Genomic DNA, 25,388 nt, shown 5'->3' on the forward strand with positions numbered 1-25,388 from the left:
CTTTGATTAATCGTTCATTTTTACAAGGCAATAGCTGATTTGCTATTTCCTAGTGCTGTCAAGAGCTGTATGACCAAATTTAAAGGTACTCAATCCTAAATCTTTTAAGGATTAAACACCAAGTTGCCCCTCCCCGGAATGAAACCCGTGGACCGAAATATTTACCAACCTTGCCCATGTCCTCAGGGTCACCATAATATAGTTTTCAACAAAACAAGGTTATTAAGAACTTTAGCCCATTTGGTTCAATTAAGATGAATGAGGACTGCAACCCCCAAAATATATAGCTCTGATGAACGAATGGATAGGATCAAGCTGTGTTCCTGATGATATGAATTCATCTAGGAACCTCAGCTGACAGATGTCAGCAATGAGCGTGTAACACTCTGGAGTGTGTTGAGTTGCCTATGCTAAGGTGTTTCTTTCTCACAGTGCACACTTGTTGAGAAATTCTAGTGAATGGAAGTATATTACATCTACAGGTGTAAGGTAGGACAGTGTGAACTGCTCCTTCCGGCACCTGGTGCTGCTACTTCCCAAATGAATGAACGGACACAACAGGCGCCATGATGCTAGGGTGTTTGGGCGCGTTCTGTCACTCATGATGTAAATCTTAGCATTATTTATAGTCAGGTGAACCACAAAAACACAAATGTGGAAGCAAAGTGTGTGAACAAGCACAAGCTCTCCGGTTCTCGTGAAAGAAAGGAACAGAAACCCAGGTAGCAGGAACCGTTTAGGTATTTGCTTTAGTTTGTCAGCGAAGAATGACCTTTGAAAACCCCAGAGTAAGCAAACTTGTTTGTTAAGAGGACAAATACTTGGCAAGCGCTTTCCTGTTTTGGACATCCTGTTTTTTAAAACTGCTCTGAAGTTTAGGAAGATAAGGACAAAGGGGCAGAATGAGCAGGTTCAATCGCAAAATCTGGTTAGTGGGTGGGCTGTGAAGAGGTAGCATCTACCACCCAAGCCTCCTTATTACAGCTCAATCCTTCAGCACTGAACCTCACTGTTTATGGGATAAGGGAGGATTAGTTCAACATTTGTAACTCAAAGACCCTCAATCATGAAATTGCCAGGAACTATACTTATGGAAGCCAGGGAAGGAATGAACAATTACAGCCAATGTATGCACCATAAGCACCAGCCTCAGAATGGGGAATAACCTGCTGGACACAGACTGACCAGGGCAAACATTGCAGAGTTCTTGATTGCGAAGCCATTGAATCAGATATCTCATACTTGCTTTGAGCAGGTGCAAACTCTGGCTATACTGGGTGTGTTTCTGCAACCGATTTGCTTCCACATCCGGTATTCCAGAGTGCGGGAACACTGGGTAATTCAAAATCAACCAAAGCGGTATTCCCGTGGGTGCTACTGCTCAGGGAGACTCCCAATGAGGGCCAAAGAAGTGTAGCGCCCCTTAGTTTGGGAGCATGCGCATGCGTGGTGTCGATCCTTACCGGGCCAGTCCTCTCTTTCAGCAGCTGCACCGTTTTCAGGATATCCAGGTCAGAAATGGACGATGCTGGCTGTAGGTTTCCCTTGTCAGACAAGCACACGGTATTGCACTCAACGTCAACGTGGTTTGTGTCTTCAATGTCTGCTCCCATCAACTGACGAACTTTAACACAAAGAAAAAAAAATAAGAAACAAATCTGGGAAACTGTGGAATAATCAGCCATTGCAACATTTCTTTCTTAATAAAAGACGAAACAATACGAAAGGTATCCTGTGACATCCCCATTGTCCTTTCTTACATTTAGCCATTGCAAATAGCAAACATTCACAATGAACAAGTAAGGTACATATAGTATTGCCAATGTCAAAACATAGAAATTAACGTAGCTTTAAAATAAGAAAAAAAAATCTTATGCAATGTTGCACAAGATGCTACCTTGTGTTTAATATTCCTTAGATACGCAGCCTCTTCTTCGCATCTCAGCCCCTTTCCTCATTTTATTTCGATTTCCTGCCTCTTTCCCAGTGTCTCCCCTTACACTCCAAGTGATGCTCCTCTGAAGCCCCGTTTCCCTCTCTACCTCAAATTTCTTTCAGTCTTCTTGTTAGCCGCCCTTCCTCTGTCCTCCATCCTGTTCTTCTCATCTCCCACCTTCATTCAGTCCATCCCCATCAATGGGTATCTGTGGGAAAGTAGGATCTGCTTTCATGGTCACCCCCACTTTTTGCTGGTGTCATATGTTTTTCTGACTAGTCTGAGTGGGATCCTGCTAATCAGGACCTCAGTCTCCGTGCTTCTCCCCTAAATTGGACATGGTGAGAACTTGGGTACACAACAGATAGTATATGGTACTAAGGTACCCAAGGCAGAGGTACACCAGGGGTCCCCCATGGCTTGAAGTATGCATTATGCCACCCATGGGAGACCACTCAAATTGTGACTACAGGCCTGCCATTGCTGCCTGTGTAAGCACCACTTATAACAGATATAACTTTCCTTATATCGAAGGTCACTGCACTTAAAACGTATAAGTCACACCCAAGGTAGGCCTTTCAAACCTGAAGACAGGGAGCTCGGTTAGAAGTGTGAGGGCCCCACTGCATGAGCAGGACACCCCTACAATCTACAGAGTCCACTCTCCCGGGTTGTACGTTCATCAGCCATTACGATAAATAGAGTGGCCATGCATCATTACGCGAAGGCTAACTCTAATCTGGCTGTAATGAACCCGGTCATGTCTGCTATCAAACGGTGTTGGACGAATGATTACATGCACTGTAAAGCTTCTCCGGAAGGCACTCAGTGCTCCTGTGCCAGTCTTCTAGACCCAGACAGCAAACTATGGCTGCTGACCTAACACACGATTCTGCTCTCCTACTGCTGAACCAAGCTCAAGCAGGGGAAGGCAGGACAATAGGTTTCCTATCACAGGGAGGTGTGACCACCTCCCAGACAGGACTTAATGTATTGGGCTAGGGTGGGGGCGCATGCCAGCTCCATTAGACTGCTTTGAAGGGCACATTTGATGCCCTCCTTGCATACTCCAGTTGGAACCAGTTCAGGGAGCCTTTGGCTCCCGCTCTGGCGCGAAACTGGACAAAGGACATGGGAATATCCTCCCCCAATGTCCAGCCCCTCTTGCGGGAGGGTCCCCTGAATCACCCAAGTCACCTGAATCACCCCAACCCTTTCCTTAGGGTACTTAAGGGCTTAGCTGTGGCTGGTTCTTTAGATTCGTCCGAAATCACTTAATCTTCAACCCTCTGGGCACTTTGGACTTCGCTGAACTTTGCTTTTGGTTCCAAGACTGCAACTGGGAAGACTCCTGGTGCTCCTGGTCTTGTCGTCCTGCTAGTCTTCTGCGTCATCTGTGCCTGTGCTGCATACGGGTTCTTTTACAGGCCTGTGGACATCCAAGACACCTGAAGGAATCTCCCTTGAAGTGAAGGAGTCACTTCCCTGCATCTGCAGGAACCACAATGAAGCAGACTGGTCTGCTGTTCCTGAGCTACTACGGACTCTGAAAGGTTCAGCAACACAGCTAGTGCTTCTGGAACTCCCTCAAGGCCTCACTGTCTTCACAGCAAGTTTGAAGCCAGTATCCCTCGCTGCAACCGCTGGAGCAGTATCCCTGTGCACCGTGTTGACTTGCCGTTGCCTAGGCTTGTTGACTCTCTTCAACAGAGATCTTCGGGCTTCAAGAAGCTCCAACAAATGCAAAAACGTCTGCCCCCTCTGATTCATACAAGTGGCTCACGTAGAGTCCAATGTTTATACTTAACAGAATTGAGCTCACCAAGCTGCATAACCAGCCCACATAATTAACAGAAAAACATGATAGAAAAATATAAATATTTTTTATTATTATGAACACTGAAATGCCTTATCTATTATATGTGTATGTAATAAGCAGGATGTCTATATGAAAAATTATGAGTTGGAATTGATTTATATGTAAAAATATGTTTTTTTGCCCACCACAGACTGTTTGCTGTTCTGATATTATCCTGTCCCCCCATTTACCATTGTTGAATGCCCTGATGAAGGTGTGGCCGTAGATCTGGCACGGCACCGAAACGCACGTTGGCGTTGTTCCATCCTGTCCTGCAATTACGATATTCGGTCCCCAGTTGTTAACCGGGAAGACGCTGCAGGACAGCTATAGTGTGCTACATCTGATATCTTGTTAAGGATGAGTGATGAACTGTGTGACGGATATATGGGTATGCTTGCTGGAATGTGCTCTGAGAGGATGTAGAGAATGTGATTGAGTGCTTTTGAGTAAATGAATGATGTTTGGGTTGTGTGGGGCGATTAATTGTGATTTGTGACTCTGATTACCTGTGTCTTCCTTCGATGACGAAACTATCTGTTTACGATGAATTTAATAAATAAAAAATATTTATATTTTTCTATCATGTTGTTCTGTTAATTATGTGGGCTGGTTATGTATCTTGGTGAGCTCAATTCTGTTAAGTATAAACAATGGACTCTACGTGAGCCACTTGTATGAATCAGAGGGGGCAGACATTTTTGCATTTGGTAGTTTCTGTTTTCCCCTGTCGGTCTGCCCTTGATTAGCTTTCAGGGGGCCCCTACGTATTATTGATTCCAAGAAGCTCCAGCCTCAAACATCTCCTGCAGCCAAGATCTTCGCCTGCACCGCATCCTCTGCACCATTGGCCTTTATTCTTTGGTGAGCTGCTAGAGGTCCTCCTGAGACTCCTGTGCCTTCGGTCCTTCTTTGGCTCCAGTGGGTCCCATGCTTGCTCAGGGCCTGCTCTGACTTACCTGCTCGTGGTGAGTCACTTGGACCTTGCTGGTCCCGACACAGCACCTTTTTCGACTGCTACATTGGTTACCGTTGCCAAGGCTTGTTGGTGCCCCTGCCGGACACTGACCCCCTGACTCTGGACATCAGACATGGGACAGCTCATGAACAGCTCCTGGTCTTCCACAGCGTCGCCTAGTCCACGTAGCTGCAACTTCAAGGGCACCGTCAACTCACCTGAACCTCCAACATCAGTGGGCATTCGTCTTCCGTGCCTCCTGGTCACTCCTGAGTGGCATAGAATCTGTACCCTCTGCTTGAAGGTACCTCTCATCTTAAATCCACCTTTGGGTTCCACCGAAATCTTTCACCTTCTTCGCCAGCAGCATCTTCACTGAAGTCCTCCATTGTGGTCTACGGTGGTTTCCGACATCACTTAGCACCTGGCTTCCCAGGTATAGGTATCCTGGTTCCTGGGGTATCCACGGGTAAGGTGACTCTACAACCTTCCATCTTCCAAAGGGTATCTTCACGGCCCGCTGGGGAGGGTCCTGCTTAAAAACTACAATCAGGACTTACCATTGACTTGTTTTGAGTCTGCGGTCGTTTCCCACTCTGCACACGGCCTCCGTGGGGTTCCTGGGTACTCACCTTGGGTGGTTCCTTGGGTACCCGACTGTTCTATGTCTTCTGGGTTTGGTTTCGACTTAGGTCATGGTTTGCCTTCCACTATTTTAGTATATGGTTTGATTACCCCCTGTAGACCACTGTGTATGTGTGCTACCTACATGTTCTATCATCAAAATATTGTGGTTATATCTCCGGGTCGGAGATATTGCAATGTGTTACTGAGTGTTTATAATAAATACCTATTTTTATAACTACACTGTGTGATTCTTTTTCACTTAACCTACACCATGAGATTAAGTACAGGTAAAACAAGCTGCTTTAAACTCCTTCTGGACTATGCCTGAAGGCTGCTCTCCATAGCTACCACTCAGCTTTCCAAGGTTCTTTAAGACCACTGAAATCACCATAAGGGTTGTCTGGATTTGTGCAGGGTGCTACACTTACATAAGTGAGCACCATATACCAAGCCAGCCTACTACAGTATCACTGATCGGAATGGGACAGAAAGAAAGCGAGAGATGACAGGAACAAGATGGAGGCCAGAGGAAAAGTGGCCAAAAAGAAGACTGAAAGAGGCCTTTTGCATGTAACACCCCTAATCTTCCCTCATAGACCGACATTTTTCCATACCTTTCCAATCATTGGGCTTGTCCGTTACACATTTTCCTTCTTTTTCAGAACTTTCTCTATCACTTATTCCTTCCTTGCCATTGGTCCCTTGCAAGCTTTAGTCAACATCATCAACATCAAAGTACTTTATTCGGTTAAAATTAATAACCATAAAAGCATACAAAGTACAAGATTCATTTACATTAAAATATTACACAAAGTCAAAAATGTAGATCGGTTTTCCTTGCGATCAAACAATAATAGTTACAAATTAAAGGAAAAAGCAATTAACAACGAAAGTTGAGGTTCGTTACATTTTGGCAAAGCGATATTGTACATCATACAAAAAGAATAATAACTGTGCATTAATGATTACTGATTGGGGCAATATCCTTGTCCTATCGGATCACCATATCTAAGCCAGGGAGTAGGTTTTGATGATTATATGTGGGTATCTGCTGGTAGCTGATCGATACAGGGCCCCTCCTGTCCACCCAGTGGTTTTCCTCTACACTCCAACTTGTGGTTGGAAAATACGCAGTTCTGGGGTAGAAATCACACAATTCCCGTGTAGCTATTGGCCCATCTCCTCTTTGTCGCTCCCAGCTACGTAGATATGGGATGAACTGGTTATCCCTGAAGTTAACAATTACCAGGTCTCCGCCTATGGTCTTGGGTCGGGAACCTATCCACCCCACCCTTCTCACATTTAGAATTCTTCCGTCGATATTAAATGGAAGGGGTCTGTTCTTCGTCAACCAAAACTGTACTTTGTTTTTAAGGTCCTGGTGACCTTCAATTTTTCCGATAGTGAGCTCAGGCACTCCCGAGAGGACACACACATAGGGTGCTGCCTCCGGTGGTAAGTTGATACATTTATTAATTGCAGCTAACCCCTCACAACTCATTTCTACTTTGTTCAACCCTGCTCTGGGAGCAGAGCTAGGGGCCATTGTCGATTTTTTTGGTACCTCCTTGCTTTTAAAAACTAATGGTACGGGATCCAGTAGCTGGCTCTGGGCAATGTTGCTGTTTACAGTGGTGTCAAGCTTATTTGAAGCAACTATGCTCTGGGATTGGTTGTTTGGCTTGGTATTTTCATCTATTTTTGAAAGCTTTTCCCCAATTCTCTCTATCCTCTCAATGAGCGGGGATAGTAAGGTTTTGACCAGTTCCTCTAGATGGACCAGCAAAATAGAAGGTAAGAGGGATACAGGGGTTTCCGGTGTTTGACGTGCTTTGGGTGTCTCGAAGGTGGTGGTGTCAATAACCGGAGGGGGCTTGAGTTTATTTTTTGGTATTTCGCTGGTGTCCCCTTATGTTCCATACCTTTACGTTTTCTGCTCTGGGAAGAGACCTGGGAATGTGCTGTCGCTTGAATGGTAGATTTATCTGTTAGTGGGACAGGAGTTTCCAGGGGACTTTTATTGGGTTGATACGATTTCCTAGGCTCGGGGCTTCCAATACCAGTAGGGCGCGTTGGGGAACCAGTTTGTTCAATTCCCTGCTCTCTAGGAATATACCTAGTATTGCAAATTGCATTAAGTTCCCTAAGTAGTAAAGAGTTTGGTGAGTCGGTAGGAATCGAAGGGGATCGTACGCAGCATGTGGTATCATTAGGAAGGCTGTGTTCTATTGTCTCAACGGCCAATGTTACCCTTGTTATATACAGGTCCAGTGTCCCCTTGAGTGACTCTCCCTGAGAAGAAGATTGTTTGGGGGGCCCTTTAGGGGTCATGGTGCAACTAGCTTATGACCCAAAAGCACACACCTATGTATGGGACCAGTGGGTATCTTAATCATCAATGGGGCTACTTGGAGAGGACAAAGATGTTCGTTGTCAGCCTCTAGAGGATTAGTCTCTAGATAAGCATACCTTAGTTCATTACGTTAGTCCCGGAAGACCAGGATGGGTGTTCCGACCCGACCTCTTCTGGCCTCTGAGGGCCACAGAGGGCCCGCCCTTTGCCCGGCGTCCCGCTCGTGTCCCGCGAGGGAGGACTGACGGTCATTTTATGTGCCTCCTGGCGCTGAGCTGTGGTCACGTGGTTCCCGTGGGCTGCTGGGAATTGCAGTCCCCTGTCCTGCACTCCACGCGGCGGCAGGCGCTTCCCCCAGGTGGAAATGGGAGCGGGCAGCGGGAGGCAGGCGGCGACCCCAGGCAGTGAAAGGGCGAAAAGGGCAGCAACTCTCCACCCGGGCTCCCCAGCGGCAGTGGCAACAGGCAAGTCCAAAAAAACGCTCCCCCCGCTCAGCAGGACTGTCGGTAATTTTATGCGCCTCCTGGCGCTGTGCTGTGGTCACGTGGTTCCCGTGGGCTGCTGGGGATTGCAGTCCCCTGTCCTGCACTCCACGCGGCGGCAGGCGCTTCCCCCAGGTGGAAATGGGAGCGGGCAGCGGGAGGCAGGCGGCGACCCCAGCAAGTGAAAGGGTGAAAAGGGCAGCAACTCTCCACCCGGGCTCCCCAGCGGCAGTGGCAACAGGCAAGTCCAAAAAAACGCTCCCCCCCGTTAAGCAGGACTGTTGGTAATTTTATGCGCCTCCTGGCGCTGTGCTGTGGTCACGTGGTTCCCGTGGGCTGCTGGGAATTGCAGTCCCCTGTCCTGCACTCCACGGGGCGGCCGGCGCTTCCCCAGGTGGAAATGGGAGCGGGCAGCGGGAGGCAGGCGGCGACCCCAGCAAGTGAAAGGGCCAAAAGGGCAGCAACTCTCCACCCGGGCTCACCAGCGGCAGTGGCAACAGGCTCTACCACCTCCACCTCCATCCCCAATCCATTTCCACCTATTCCTGTTGCTCCTCCTGCTGTCCACCTGCCCTGCCTTGACCCCATCAGCTTCTAACCATTCAACTACTGACTGCTTTTCTGTTGAATAGTTGGGGAAGACTGATGTGCCATCAACACACATTTAAAAGTAGCTGTAGGATGTGCCTCTGATGGAGACACGTAATAGAAGATGTACATTCAATAAATTATTCTCAAACCCGCATAGGCACCTTGACTACTTCCAGGAGTGTGAATGGGGAAAAATAAAGCCCACTCCTCCTTTTTAAGAACCGCATCTTCATTTAGGCGGGCCAAATGTACAATGGACTGGAAACAATAAATAGAAGTCAAAGTTAAATAAAGGGATTGGTGTAATCTGCTCAGAATGGACAGTGTCTCAAAAATGTCACGGAACAGGGTCTAGTAAAGAGCTTGCATCAGATCATCTGTAAAGCCAGCAACCCCCCAATACTTTTTGTTTTTGAAGATAATAAAGTTCTGAAGTATTAAGGGGAGAGGAAAACAAAGATAAGGCCACAAGCTTCACTCAGCAAGGTTTCAGAAAGAGTAGGGAATCAGACTAGAGAGGGATGGAGGGGCATTAAAAGTACTTTTAGGAAGATATTAAATTAATACTCCATGGTAGCAGCAAAAGACAGAAATATAGGGTAGTATGAGTTATGAAAAAAAGATTTAAGTGAGTGGAGTGAAAGAGCAGAAAACCAGTGGGACCACTGTGGGAGAAGAATGAAAACGGAAAGAATGTAAAAGAAGAACAAATATCCTAATATGGCCAACATGAATGATGTGGAAAGAGGAATGAGTAAGGCAGACAAGGGAATAAAGAGAGAAAGACAAGGAAGACATTTATGGTGATGAAGGCATGTGGAGAACATAAACAGGAGACAATGGAAGAGAAAAATGAATGAAGGAATAAAAGAGGGATTATGCTTGCAAAGTGGATTGAGAGATCTAGCAGAGGGAGACACTGAAGTGAAGAAGGTGGGGAGAGGAGGACTACTAGGAAGAGGCATGGGAGAATCAAGGAAGAAATATCCAGAGATAGTTGGAGAAAGCAGGAAATCGTGGCATATTTGTTGAGAAGGAGTAAGCAGCCAAATAAGAGCAGGCAGGGATGGGGAGGCTTAAGTATAAAAGGGCCACTTCAGACTAGATGACCGAGAAACAAGGAGAATGAAACAAGAACTATTCATTCATGGCCAAAAGTGGATAGGCGAGATGAAGGAAGAGCGAGTAGGGGAAAAGCAAAGAACAGGGTGGTCAGCTAGCAGACTAAAAAACATGGATGAAAGGGGCAGGACCATAAGCTGGTGTGATATAACGGAGAAGGTGGCAGCGGGCAGAAGGTGACTGACAGGAGCTACAGGTGCAGTGACTGGAACTGGTAGGGAATACCTGCAGCAGGCTCAAAGGCTAATGGCTCCACTGATCTCCCAGGTGTCCATTGCAGAGGTGATGCAGCTAAGAAAGTGCCACAGCGAGCAATCACGAACTAACCACACATCAACCGAAGCAAGGAAATCTCACAGGCAATAAGAAGGCAGCCAGAGAAGCTGAGATTATCAGAGGGATACTGCTTCTACAGGTAGACAGCAGAACAGGCAAAGAGAAAGTTGCAATAGGGATTCAATAGTGTAGCTTATGCATCAAAAGCCATCAGCTAGACCAATTGTTCTCATGAGAGAGTGGAGGAACATTAGAGGTCAGCAACTATGGCATGCTCCAAGCAGAGTTGGACCTGAGCAGGTGCAGAATTACCCACGAGGTGCCAATGGCAGGTCTGCAGGCATAAGGATGGTCTCTGGGTGTACAATGACTGAGGAGATGGGCTGCCAGCTCACCACCACTGAAGTGGAAAGGAGCTGGTTATCTGCAGCTCCTCACCCTCTGAAAAGAGGTACTTTTTATCTGCAACTAAAGCGAGAGAGAGTTGGCGAAAGAGAGGTGTATGGTCATTGTAACAGGAGATAAGTTGTGTACAGAAGGGCTGCAGGATAGCAGATGACATGGGCCATGCTGGACACAACCTAAAAGGTAGCTGGTGCCAACAGACTGAAGAATTACTAGAGAGCTGAGGGCTGCCTCCATCGCCTGAAAATATGTTTGATACAATAAGCTTCCGCAATACTAGAGATTGAGAGGCCGGGAAAACAGAAAGAAGTCCAATAAAAAAAGGTAAGAATGATAGAGTCAACATAGGCCGGCGACTATCTTGTTTTGTGCATCATATTTTCAAGATTTTTTTCGACTTCAGTCATAGTTAAAAAATTATTATTTTAAGTTATTTCGTGAGAATCATACAGTGATGCTAGAAACCTACCTATCAATCACTCTTTCAATGACTTGGTCTAGTTGGATATTCCAAGTGAGTCTCTCGCAGAGTTTTCTCTAGACACATGAATATTGTCGACAGAATAAACTGAAACAGTTGATTGATACTGCACAAATTAAAGATTCATAATCAGAAACTTAAAAGAACATTACATTAACTGTGAGTGGCTTTCTATTCATGTCAAATGATTTCTGCTATTGACAGTGTACTCAAAAAGGTCTAAAGTGTCATTGTTCATGACACATGATAACACCTGTAACGATTACATTTCCAGTGTAACCATAATCTTTTCACCAAACATCCAGCCTTGATGTTCTCCAAGAGGTCAAGTCACCTTTAAATGGCTGCTCCTCTAAAGATTTATCACTTGCGCCATCCGCTTGCTCATCTGCATTCTGCTGGGCGTACTGTAGGCTCATCTTGTGGCACACCTCGAAGGCCTGCCCTACCGTCCGAACAATTCTCATGGCCTGGCTCTGTAAAACATAAGGCATTCATGGTGAAAACCATGGACCTCATTGCTGCCATCTATCAAAATTTCAGAAAGCGAAAAGTGAGAAGTGAACAATGTCTTAAAGAAAAGGCTGTATCTGTGATAAGGCTCAGAAAACAAACAACATGCACTGAAAAGGACAGGATTGCCAGGCAGATATTTATTTTTTTGAAGTCATTCTAGGGATCAATAGTCCTTTTAATCTTATAAAAAATTATATGCACATGTAATATGCATGTTTGATACTCCACCGCGTGTGACTAATAGAGTCACCAGCACAAGGTTTAATTTCTACGACAACAAAATTCAGTTGTCACAGTTCACTACCATATGAACATGAACAAGTCAACATTTTTCATCTTTTACAGAATGGTTCTATGGGAGCTATATTCTGAACGGAGCAACACATGGCCCAAAGTAGATTCACCACAGGAGGAGGAAACCATTTACACCAGAAACTTCATTAAATGATCGTCAACTGAAAATGTACTGGATATACAAGTCTCCAACAGAAAGTCAATACTTTCCACTGAACTGGACATTACATCAGTAAGTTTCATGGTCTGCAGAAGCTAGGTATTCATCTAGTGGCTATTCACAGTTCAGCATCATAGTGTTGTCTAATATTTCTTGAAAATGGAGCAACACTTCCGGGGGTATATGTCAATCAATCAATCAAGTGACTTGTAATGCGTGACTACTAACCCATAAGGGTCTCACGGCGCATGTAGCTATGCAGTTTTCAATCTGGTTCAGAAGCCTTTTGAAATCGCTACGTCTGGTCATCAAAGCAGTTCAATGTGACCAAACCTTAAGTATATAAAGTGAAGCTTGGATCACCAACAAGTTCCAACCCTTGATTTTCGACACTGTGAAACTTTTTTTTTCTTCTTCAGCTCAACAATTTAGTTTTTTCTGTTTAAACATCCTGCACTCAAGTACATTGCTTCTCACTTAGGGTCTTATTTCGTAAACTTTTAAAGGGGTTGGTATTGATGAGCACATCATTAGTCATAGGTCTAGGTCCCATAGTGCAAAAAAGCAAAAGGTATATCAGACAAGCAAAAGGTATATCAGACAATCTGGTTCGATACTCTTGGTATAATAATTAGGACAATATTAAAAATGTGTAAATTTGGGATGGGCCACATTACTGAAATTCTTAAATGTGATTTAAATTCTTTAAATCTCATTTATGAAATGGAAAAAGTTGAACTTACACTCTACTATTAAAAAAGACAGATGAAATTAACAGATCAATGATTATTAACAGGGACAACTGGGAATTAAGAAATTTGGGAAAGTATGATTAAGGTTAAAGAGGCTAAAAAACATTGAAGTTGGTAAAAAAAAAAGACGAATTAACAAAGCAATCCTTCTGTTAAAACAGCTTAGTAGGCTGCATCTTAAATGTGTTTTTATTTTCCAAAACGCCGTATTTAAATGCAATGTATGAAAATCAGAGCCACGTATAATATGGACTATAATTTGACCCTGAAGTCTCACAAGGGCATAATGCAGGTAAGTGGTCATGCTACTGCATCTCGCTGAATTCTCTGCCCTCCCTCGCCCGGTCCAGTGTGGTGTCCCTCAGGGTTCCTCTCTTTCACCCTTACTATTTAATCTCTATATCTATCCACTTATCTTTGCACTTCAGCAAATGGAGGTCACCGTGTATAACTATGCCGATGACCTCCAACTCATCTTTCATCTTTCACACTCCCCTGTCAGCATTCACAATTTTCAATCTGTCATGCTGTTCATCAGTGATTGGATGAACTGTAATCATCTCAAATTAAATCCCGACAAGACGGAACTTGTCGTCACTTTTAACACTCCCAGTCCTTGGTCCCCCAATGTTTGGCCTCAGTCCCTGGGCACTCCCCCCACGCCTTCTTCCTCAGTAAAAACACTTGGGATTTCACTCAAACACCTCACTCCCCATTCTCAGATCAGTTCAGTCGTCTCTTCTTGTTTTTTTGCCCTCCGTACCATAAGGAAAATTTCCCGGTTCTTTTCTCTCCCCGCTCTAAAATTAATTCTAAGGGCAATGGTCCTTTCCCGGCTGGACTACGGGAATATAGTGTACCATGGTTCCCCTGCATATGCCTTCCGCCACCTCCAGCTAGTCCAAAATCAGGCTGCCTGCCTGATTTATGGGCTGCCCAGATTCCATCATGCTACTCCACTACTCAAATCCCTGCATTGGTTGCCAATCAAGGAACGGGCCCTCTTCAAGCTAGGCTGCACTACCTTTCAGGCTATAGCAGGGACTGCCCCTGCGTTCATTTCATCGGCCATCAATGTTTATCGTCCTAATCGAGAACTTCGTTCCTCCACTAAATTCCTTCTTTCTGTTCCCTGGTTCAAAAAAAGCAGATCAGGGGGTCTGAAATTTGCCGTCCTAGCGCCTACTTTTTGGAACACCCTCCCCCTGTATATTAGATTCATCTCCTGCTATTTTGAATTCCGTGGGGCCCTTAAGACTTTTCCCTTTTCACACGCTTTCCCCCCCAGTAACTCCTTTTCTCCAGCCCTTGGTTAGGCATCCTCCAGTGCCATGAAACCGCTGGGTAAACGTGCGCTATATAAATGCCTGTAAATTCAAATTCAAATTCAAATTCAAATTCAAGGGTAAAATCCAACATCCCATCAGCTCATATAACTAGAATACTGGAATTAATTCCTGTTTTACTCTGAATACCCTACTACTGAATAATAAAATGCTCTAGAACAAGGACAAAAAGGTAACTTTTAATGTCACCAGTCTCACTTCCAGAATATGTTCCTTGCAAAATACTGTCAAGTGATGGAAGCTCTGCCCTGACAAACATACCAGATGTAGACCAAACAGTCAGTACTTTGTCTATTTGGGTTTACTTCAGTGTCCAAATAAACACAAATAGTCATCTGTATCGCATAAACTTGAAATTTAAAATATCAAAGAAAAGAACTGCATTGCTGGATTGTAAATCGAAGGAGATGACTTTTCATTGATCTCCCAAACCATCTTTTAAAGACAATAGCTTATCAAAACACATGTCCAAACTGTGAGAGAAAAGATTTTAGAAACACCATAGAGTAACTTGACTGTACATAACAGGGCACTTACCTTTTTCTTGGATTTAAAGACATTGCATCGAAATGTGTTGCTCGGCCCATCTCTCGCAATGTAGCTAAATATTTTGAGGTCTTGGGAATCATGCGAGACATAAAATATTCTACAGAAAGAAACAAAATTAAGAAGTAGGTGAACATGCAACTGCTAAAACTATTTTAATACTGTTAATAATTCAATTTGGCTTTTGGCCACAACACCATAACAACCAAAATGACTGTACCATAATATGAATTCAATATTGAAAGTGCGTGATTTCACCACATCGACTCAGTATCATTCAATATTAACCAATTTAATGGACTCAGCAAACCAAATTAAACTTCAAGAGTCCATATCAATCAAACCAAAGCAGAGGTCAGAGACTCAGAGTAGCATTTATTTTGTGCTCTTACCCATTTTAGCTATCTGGACCCAGCACTTTCCAGACAGCTTTGGGTTTAAGATAACGACAAGCTGCCTGTTTCATATAATAATTTGTTCTCTTAAAGAAGTGTTTAAAATACAACAGACTGGATCATAAAAGCATCACGGTCAAGATGGATGGAGGTGGAGCCATTCTGTGTTAAAGGGTGGCAAGGTATGCAAATATACAAGTGTTTCCATTTTAATTGAGGAAAACAGTAAAACATTCACTTACAAGTGTGCAGGAATGTACTATTGAAACAAGACTCCTTGGAGAAACAAGTTCATCCACATGTGAAAACTCAAAGAAGGACAATCCCAATGGTAAACTCTGAAAATATCCGATTTAAGTACCATAAAATATACTTGGCACAAAAGAAATGAGAAACCAATGAACTAAGGGCTTCATATACAAAGTAAGAAACCTTGGAAATACCATGAACCCTGGAAATACCATGGACTCCAAGCTATCGATGAATGCCAAAGTGGATAAGTATGCAAGATCCAGCTCCATTATTAATGAAAACTCTGAGACATATCTTACCCCACCTAGGATTTCCACACAGAGTTCACGCTACTATCTCTACCGTACTGCCTAAACTTGATCATGACAATGGCCTCTACCACTGATTATTTTTATTGACTATGAAAAGACTAAAACAAATTCTGAACTTTGCTTAGAGACTTCTCCTACATGGAAAGCCACAAACCCACATCTCCCCAGCCTTGATGGCCTACATTGGTTAATGATTGCCAGAAAATCCACCTTCAAGCTGCTCTGCTTCAATCACAAAGCAATACATGGAACAGGACCACTTTTCATCAGGAATAAAATCATCCAATGCATACAACAAAGGAATCTCTGCTCCAGATTGGCACCTCAAAACCCCAGTATACAAAAACAATAGGCATTTTTTTGAGTTAGAGGTACTGGCATAGCTCAACAGCTATCAGACAGAAATTGCTGTTTTGCAGGTGCTGAAAAGAGCATTGCTCCATGAAATGGTCTGAAAGCCTAAAACAATGTTTATAGCCTACAAAACAAAAAGACAGATCATGATGACCAGGAGGAACTGCAGACATATTGTGATGGTCGACGCAAGCAAACAATGAGTGAAATCGCCTGGGCATGACCCAAGCACGCAAAGGCAGGAGAATCAGACCTAATGCACCAATAAAAACACTATTTCTAAATGGCCCAACAACTAACACATGGCAATTCAAGGGTATGCCAAAAGCCGATAGAGGAAATAACAACAGGTCTTGCCGACAGCGCATGCGCGCTGCCTAGGCTCGACCTAAAAACATAGGTGGCACATCTTTCTCTGTTCAAGCAGGCAAACTATGGAATTAATTACCCCCAAACATAAGATCAACTCATGACTATTTTATCTTCAAAAAACTACTCAACAGCTGGCTCTTACCTACATAACTACCATATTCAAAACACAAATGTACAGCATATGCCTATGTATTTAAGCATGTATAATTGGATTAGAAGTATGTACTTTGATATCTGCATCTCTTTGCACAAATATATGTTACGTTATAACATTTATAAAGCATAGCTTCCTCAGAGACGGGGGAAAACCAACTGCAGGGAAGACCTGAGCAGAGAAAACCCAAAAGAAAACAATCCTAAGCGGAGAAAAGCCAAGTCTTTAGAGTCTTCCTGAACGACAAGTGGCTCTGGATGATCCAGATGCAAGTTATTTATACAGTGAGAGTGAAGAAAAAAATAAATCGATACATAACTACAAAACAAAGGTATACATGTATATGGAAAATAATAAAGATATATTCACGAGAAATGGGGCTTTTGCACAAAACGAGCGGTATCTAACTTTATTCTCTTGACACAAGGGACAGTGGCCAGGTTAAGGTCGACTGAGCTTACGGGGCGAGAAGGACGATACAAATATAGCAGGTTAAATCAAATGGGGGCCGCCCTGGGAAGGTAAGATCTTATGAGCGGTAGACACGGTCTTGAAGTGCACACGCTTCTCCACAGGGAGCCAATGCAGTTTACAAAGGATACCAGAGGCAGGGCACATTTTTGGAAGGGAAAACACAGTCAAGCCACAACATTCTTCTAACCACTGATTGACTTGTTGACTTCTCAAGTATAGAATATTGTAATGATCTAACTGAGATAAAATAGCGGTCTGAATGATGATTTGACGGATGGAAGGGTCATAAAATCCAAGAATGAGCTTGAGAGTTCGCAAAAGCTCAAAACGTGAATGCCACCGATTTTGCACGCGCTTCAAAATTGAAGCGGTTATACACCTAGATTTTCTACCACAGTCTTAGGTGGAGGGGGTGACCCAAGTGAGGGGGGCCACCCAGTAGTTAATTTGTAAATTAAAAAAGTGCTGGGGCTCTTGTCAGGAGGCAGTTTTGCACCAGCCAATTTCTCCTGTTAGCACCACTTAAAACAGAACCAACAACTAACCATCAAAGTGGGGAGAGGATGTGGAGTAATGGCCAGAGCTGTAGACTTCAGAGTTGGGGGACCAAGTTAGAGTACTGGCATCGGCTCAAAATCCTGTGATTCTGGGCAAATCACTTAATCTCCCCTTAAATTAATGTAACCTTAACTGGTGCTCTTAAAAAGTGCTGATACTTATGATTAAGTGCCAGGGCTCAGCACCTGAAACCACCGGTTAAATTAAGCACTGGGGCGACTACTGATCGCTCAAGGAGTGGGCATCTTTAGCTAATAGGAGAATTTCAGTTTTGCTCGTGTTCAGACGTAAGCAGTTGGCACCCATCCACTCTGCGACAGCAAGCACATCCTTTTGAAAATTGGCCAGGTCTGACCTGGGGTTTTCAGAGAAGGAGAGCACAAGCTGGGTGTCAGCCGCATAAGACACCAGCTCAAGCCCCATGGATTTCATGACCTGAGCCAAAGATTGAATATAAATATCAAACAAAGTAGGGCTCAGAAACAAGCCGTGGTGCACATCATGCGATTGGGAACTGTATGGGGGAAATAACCTGGAAAGATCACTCGGAAAGGAATGAGGCGTACCAAGACAGTGCAGATCCGACAATGCCAATATCCTGGAGGCACTGGAGCAGGATTTTATTGGACACCATATCAAATGTGGAGCTTAAGTCGAGCATAATCAGAGCTGCGGATCTGCCTCATCTAAGGTGCTACGGAGTTGTTCTATAACAGCAAGAAGTGCGGATTCTGTACTATTCATCGACCTAAAGCCATGCCATATGTACTACTTATGGTTTAAAAATATATAGATATTATTATAGGTCTGCTTAACAAATGTATACATTACTTATGGTTAAAAAATTATATATTTTATGCCCAACATGTATATAGGTTACTATATAGTTTACATACAAGTTATTTGATTATATGATTTTGGGTCTCTTATTTTGTTTTGTCTATCACTGTGTAAATATAATCATAAGACTATCTAGAAGTGCTTCACTATTTAAATATTGAGGAAAATATACAATAACAATTATTTATAGTAAACAAAAAATACATAAAATCCCCCCCCCCTCCCCGCCCAAAATAGTAATAATACACATAAATTAGCCTTATGGACAGCAACACTTGAAAGTCCGAGTTTCCAAATATTAATCCATACATGCAAAATGGGACTTTATATAAAACAGCTATATATCTATTTATTATTTTCCATATACATGTATACCTTTCTATGAAGTTCTGCATCTATGTATCTTTTACTTTACTCTCACTGTAGAAATAACTCTCCCCAATGCACAACTATCTCATTTTATATCTCTCTCAATATATCCTCTACTTCCACTTTGGGTCATCCCAAACATTGTGCCACTATAATCTCCCTAACAACCCCTTCTACACTCTTTCCCTCCTCTATCCAACCTTTGAATCATCACGAACATCCTTTTGCTACTATAATCTCCCAAATTAACGCTTTCTGGACTCTTCCATCTATATATCCCTCCTTTGATTCATCCCAAACGTCATAATACTACTATGATCTCCCAAATAATACTTTCTAGACTCTTCCCTCCTTTATCCTATTAAATCCAACTAACAGACTCACATGTCCAATTCTCGAATTAACAACTTATATTTCCTTATGCTAATCCACCACTAACCAATTTTAGATTCGGGAATAGAGGCTACTCACTGAAAAGTGCTTCAACACCTCATCAGGGGTAGTGAGCATTATATGAATACAATTGCAATATAGAGAAACAGGCCTTCAAAACATTAGCGAGAATTACAAACCCAGTGTTAAGACATTGAACAGAAGTGTTCCAATGTCAACCAAAAAGAACAATAAAACTTAAGCGAGGAACAGTGAACTGTAGGACATAATGTCCAGTGTCCCTGAGGACAAAGACACAAATGGGTACAACTTCTATTTTTTTTTCTTCAAGGGGCACCTGGAGTGAATCACTTGACGGATCTTCCACAATTGTCATAAAGTGAAATAAATTTACAGAAATGAACAGTTTGAATTGATAAGGATGCTTGGAGATTGTGGATAGAATGAACTGAAACTGCCCACAGAAACAAGTTAAAGACTGAGAACACCCACCTGTACACGGGGTCGTGCATCACTAACATCTTGCTCTCATCCCAGGTCCATTCCTTCCTCTGTAACCAGAATGAAACAAACAAGTAATTGCCTCTGAATTTCATATCGCTGTGATACCCCAAATCTGTTGTCTGCATTATAAAATAAACTTTAACATAAGTCAAACATGTTAAACATGGCCAAGGGAGACATATATTCTTTTAAGTATTATACTTTAAAAAATGAACAATTCTATGTGAGCTGAATATGCTGACAAAATTGCATTTCATGATGATGTCTAAAGCTTGTTTATTAGGTTTATTAATACATTTAACTACCAGAGTAGCCAATCTATCAAGCGAGATATATATATAATATACATCTCACTCGATAGATATAAATAGATATGTATAACTCCGTGGCAGTCACTACTGGGTAGTTATAGTTAGAACACATTCCTCTACCTCAGCTTTTTCCTGGAAAGTGAGGTGATCCATCAAGCAGGAGCCAAGAAAAAGGCGAATCCCAAAAAGCGTTTTCCACAATTTTCCATGAGACAATTGAAAACAGATACTTCAAAAACATCTCAACTCAATTGCACCAAATTCAACAGACTGATTGATGTTGGGCCAGAGAGCAGGCTTTTTGTGATTTTCTTTTAATTCGCACAGCAGTTTGAGAAATGAAGATACATAAAATGTAATAATTCATCACACAGAAGAGCCACTGATCTAACAGTGATCTAACAGATTTAAAGATCTGATTGGTTGCCACCATATCAGCAAAGATGTGGCAGCAGCCACATCTTTAATACTCAGGGACTCAGTCTAATGTCCTGCATAAAAGGGAGAAAAGCAATATAGGGCGGCAAGGTAGAGATATCCAGCCCCCTTAGGTCTTGAGTGGGAGGGGGGTCTCACTTGGGCCAAAATCTTTTTTATTTTTTTTAAAGGGACGGCAGATCCAGCAGTACTGTGCTTTTTAAAAATAAGCCCCTCGTTGGGCCAGGTTCCGGGGTGGGAGAGGGGTTGGAGTTTTTATTTCATGGGGAGGGGAGATGTGAAGCCCCCCCATCCCCAGGCCTTCTGGATTCAGATGGACTTATACATATTTAGGGGAGGTGTGCATGTGCCCCACCCCTCCCCAAGAAGGAACCAGGGATTCCATTCCCAGGGCCGATTTTGATTTTAAGGGAGGGGGTAAAAAAATCCAGTACTTGTATAGCGCACGAATCACCCCAGAAGGGGTCTTCTCGGCGCTGGGGGCCGTTGGGAAGATTAAGCGAGCTATTGCCCAGAGTCGCATAGTGCTGGGCAGACCCCTGCCACCGGAGCCGGGGATCGAACCGTGAGTTGTGCGGCCGCACTCCCTCCGCTTATTAGAGGACCCAGGGAACTGCTCCCATAAGGTATGAAGATTAATGCAGTGTCCCTGTGAATACATACCCTCATATAAACTTTATTCCCTGCCTGCAGTCTCACGGGAAAGGAACATAATGGACTCCCACCTACAGAGGGGCACAGAAAATAGAAGAAATAAAGCCAGCTCCCGCCTCACCTGGGATGTGTGTTGGCTTGGGAGCCGGAAGGGGCTGCTGCACTCAACATTTGGATATGTTGTGGGTGCCCCAGGTAAGTACCTGGGCACCCACTTTAACACAATAAATTGCTGGCTCACTGCATCTCCCTGTATAGACACTAGATAGGGAGCCAGCAGGGAGTCACGGGGGCCCTGGGTCTCTCCCCATGGCTTTCAACATTTGGGCATGTTGTTGCCACATGTGGGCACAGAGGGACCCACCTTATAATACAATTACTGGCCATAGGGCTTTTTTTAAATTACATATTTTCTTCCTTGAGCCGCTAGAATAGGCAGGGACACAACAAATGATTTTTTTATGCAGTGGTGTGCTGCAGTAGTGTAGCAGCCCCCCATGCCCCCATCATACAAAGAAACAAAATGTCTCCTCTGCCCATCTCCATGCCACACACGGTGATGGACATCTTACTTTACATTTAAAAAAAACTTAGAAAGTCACTCAAAAAAACAAATATTAAAGGGATGTCAGCTAAGTGAAAATGTCAGTTAAAATATACCATTTTAAAGAGCAACCCCACAGAAATTCACCAGTTAGTTATCTCAAGTAACTATAACTTGTGTCCTAAAGTAACTATAACTCGTTCCCTCACCGTACAATGCTAATTACTTCTCATATTACATCACCTATGACACATTCTAAGACATCATTGACATGACTGCAACATCAGAAATGACATAACTGATGACAACACTGTGCAGGTGTACCATGACCTCCTGAGGTAAATATTTGTACAGAACATTTTTTGGGGTTGACACATTCTAGTGGGATTCGCTTTCTCCTGCAAATCTTGCCCTGGTCCCTATGAGAGTCTTGTGGACTATAAAAAGTTTTGTTTTTTAAAATGGGGGCATTAGTGTCTGAGGTTTGTTGGCTCTTGTGGGTAACCCACGCCACACACAGTCAAAGGACATGAGCGGTTGGGGGGGGGGGGGGCTCTTGCTAGGGTTCAACACAGGAACTGTGGCCAAGCCTGTGCTGCATACAGCCAATGGTTTGCACAGTGTGGAGTTGGGTGCAGTCCTGGCCATATTCTGCCCTTGCAGCCAACCCCACACTGCACACAGTTAAAGACTGTGCAATGCGGGGAGGCCGCTCCTGGGGGACTGGGTGCAGAGCCGGGATGCAGGCCAACCCTTACGGTGCTGTGCACAAAGCTGAAGGTCATGTGGGGTGGGAGTGGGTAAAGTTACGTATGTAAGAAAAAAACTTTTCATAAAAAAACGTAAAAATTCCTTTGAAAAAACAAAGTGATACTGTAGGTAGGTATGGTATCTTACGTTACAATAAAACAAATTAAATGATATAAAAAAAAGTTTAAGTGATGTTATAGTTAAATTAACATGTCTCTTTTAATGTAAACTTTTCAACAAACAAAAAATATCACTGAAATGTATTACTTTTAGTTAAATGAAGCAACTATAAGTTGGGGTGTTGCCATGCACTGCTTAAGACCGCACATATTACATCACTCAAGTTATGTTCTATGACATCATTGATAGAATTGTTCATGACATCATTGATGACAACACTGTGCATGGCAGAGGCGTGAGTTATGTTCTGTCGGAGAAGAAACCCTACAACTAGTGGTATGGCCAGGAAGCTTCAGTGAGCTCAGGTACTACCAGAGTAAAACGATACAAGAACCTACACGCAGTGGGAAGTGCACTATACAATGGGACGGAGCAGCGGCAGGACTGAAGGGTGAAGTGAAACAGATGATCATGGAGTGAACGCTGGAGACATAAGTAAATAGAAGTAACAGAAAGAGACAGACTTAAAAAAGTGCCAGCAATGTGCAGGGCGCTAGGGTTGAATGGGGGAAATGAGGCAACAGAGGAGGAAGCAGACAAGAGAAAGGGAGGATTGTGAAAGAGTGCAAGAAGGCTAAATGAGTTTGGGACTGTAGTGTTGCTGATTGTGGAGCAGTCCACTACAGCACACGCCCCCTCCCACTGTTACTACCAGTTTACCCCTTGAGCGTGAGGGGACGTTGGTTCAGCCCCACGTACACGTGGGGCACGTTATGCAGCCAATAAAAGGCCCAGGGCTCTGGGCGTGGCCAGGTCACTTGCCAGCCACCAACTGTAAAGCGTGTGTCCCTAGCTACCTCATTCCTAGGCCTGCACCACTATTTTACACTGGCGACGAGGGGTGTTTGTGTGCCCGACCCCCCTGCGTGCCGCCCCGCCACCGTCTGCATCGCGGATCAAACAGCGCTGGTTGCGCGACCCCCGGCGCCCCCCCCGGTGCCAGCCGACAGCCCGCCGGCCCCTCACCTCAGCATTCCGCCGATCCTGCTCTGCTGCGAGGATCTCCTCGCCAACGCCAGGTACCCCTGTGCCTCTGCGTGCTGCCCGCTGCCCCGACCGAAGACCCGCGGTGCTGCCTCCAAGCCCGGTCATAGCGGCCCTCCGGAGGTCCCGCGCATGCGCTGTGTGCGCCCCGCGCCACGTGGTGGACGCGCTATGCGGCCTACCTGCCGGTTCCCACGCATTGCGCGTGTCATCCGCACCTGCCAAACCTCACGCATCTCGCGGAGAGGGTGCCTGGAGCCCCTGCTGTCCCGGCCAATCATCTACTGTGCCTAGTTCGTATCTGGACGCCGCTATCCACTACTGGACCTCTCTGCAGCCCCTCAGTGTGCCTCCCCCTGTTGGATTTTGTCCGTCATGGCTAATGTCCCGCCACTGGAGCCATTTGCGGTCACAGGAAGCCCCCCTTCCCAGGCTACCCGATGGAGGAAGTGGGTGGAGCGGCTTGAAATCTACTTCGTCGCGGCGAACATTGCGGTCTCGCGTCAGCGTGCCATGCTGCTCCATTTAGGAGGCGAAGCGATCCATGACATCTCTAAAGACATTACTGAAGGGGCCCTGCCTCACACATACAAGACCCTGAGGGATGCCATCACAAAGTACTTTGAGCCGTTTATCAGCGCGGATTATGAGCGTTTCCTGCTCCGTCAAGCGCGGCAACTCCCAGAGGAGTCCGTCGACGTATTCTACGCCCGGCTCAAGAAGTTGGCCAGCACGTGTACTCTCCCGGATGCGGAGGATGAAATTCGCGCCCAGTTCATTCAAGGCTGTGCCTCCCTAAAACTGCGTGAGCGAGTGCTGGAAACTGACGCCATGTCCATGCGCGACATCTTGGCCCTAGGGCGGTCCAAAGAACTTTCCAAAGCCCGTGCCGCCCATATGGAACCGAAGCCAGCGGTCACGATCAAGACGGAGCCCGTGTGTGCCATCAGGTCGCAACCTGCAGACTCCCGGACGAGGCCTCCCAGGAAAGGTCGACCGAAACCGGCCCAATCCACCAAAGATCAAGCATGCATGTGGTGTGGCGGGGCCACCCCCCATAAAGGCGCCTGCCCCGCCCAAGGTAAAGTCTGCAGCGCATGTGGCAAAGCCAACCATTTTGCGAGCGTCTGCCTCTCGTCGCAAAGGAAGAAGCCAGGTGCTCCACCCAGGAGAGTGCGGCAAATGGCACCATTAGCGAGCACACCGACCAGCAGCGACATGGACGACGATGACGAAGACGCTGCGTCAGTCCATGTAGTACGCATGCTCAACACCTTAGCAGCCACGTCTCTGACCGAACCAATGTGCACCGTTCAGGTGCATAGCCAAACAGTCAGAGCCCTCATCGACACAGGGGCGACGATAAACCTCATGGCCGCCAGCGTCTACCAGAACCTCGAAAATGCTCCACCACTTCTCCCCACAAGAGTACAAGTATTTGCCTACGGAACCCGGCGCCCGTTGCGCCTGTGCGGAGTATTCCGGACTACGGTGTGCCACGACTCAACGCAGCTACAAGCAAAAATCTACGTCCTCCGAGAAGGGTCAGGTTTCCTTCTCGGTTGCAGAACAGCACGAGAACTTGGACTCATACACTTTGCCCTGACCGTACAAGCCCAAGGTTTGGACCATCTGGTTTCGGAACATTCCTCGCTGTTCGAGGGCATTGGATGTTTGGAAGGACCTCCCGTCCGGCTCCACATCGATCACTCGGTGGCCCCAGTAGCCCTTCGACACAGACGGATCGCTTTTCACCTCCGACCCAAAGTCGAAGCAGAGTTGAGGATGCTGGAACAAGCCGGCATTATTGAACGTGTGACTGGACCCACCCCGTGGGTTTCCCCCATT

The 25,388-nt window shown here is 45.0% G+C and overlaps 1 protein-coding gene across 1 annotated transcript in view; it reads right to left on the reverse strand.

Annotated features, from left to right (window-relative positions):
- Positions 1-25,388, reverse strand: part of LOC144754245 (carboxyl-terminal PDZ ligand of neuronal nitric oxide synthase protein-like) — a 236,377-nt gene that overhangs the window by 95,413 nt on the left and 115,576 nt on the right. The window contains exons 4-7 of the mRNA XM_078641847.1: positions 19,668-19,726; positions 14,695-14,803; positions 11,424-11,565; positions 1,464-1,624 (exon numbers count right to left, since the gene is read on the reverse strand). Coding sequence (XP_078497973.1) covers positions 1,464-1,624; positions 11,424-11,565; positions 14,695-14,803; positions 19,668-19,726 — 471 coding nt within the window. The remainder of the gene's footprint in view (positions 1-1,463; positions 1,625-11,423; positions 11,566-14,694; positions 14,804-19,667; positions 19,727-25,388) is intronic.

Source organism: Lissotriton helveticus, chromosome 5_1 (assembly GCF_964261635.1).
Source record: "Lissotriton helveticus chromosome 5_1, aLisHel1.1, whole genome shotgun sequence".
Classification (NCBI taxonomy): domain Eukaryota; kingdom Metazoa; phylum Chordata; class Amphibia; order Caudata; family Salamandridae; genus Lissotriton; species Lissotriton helveticus.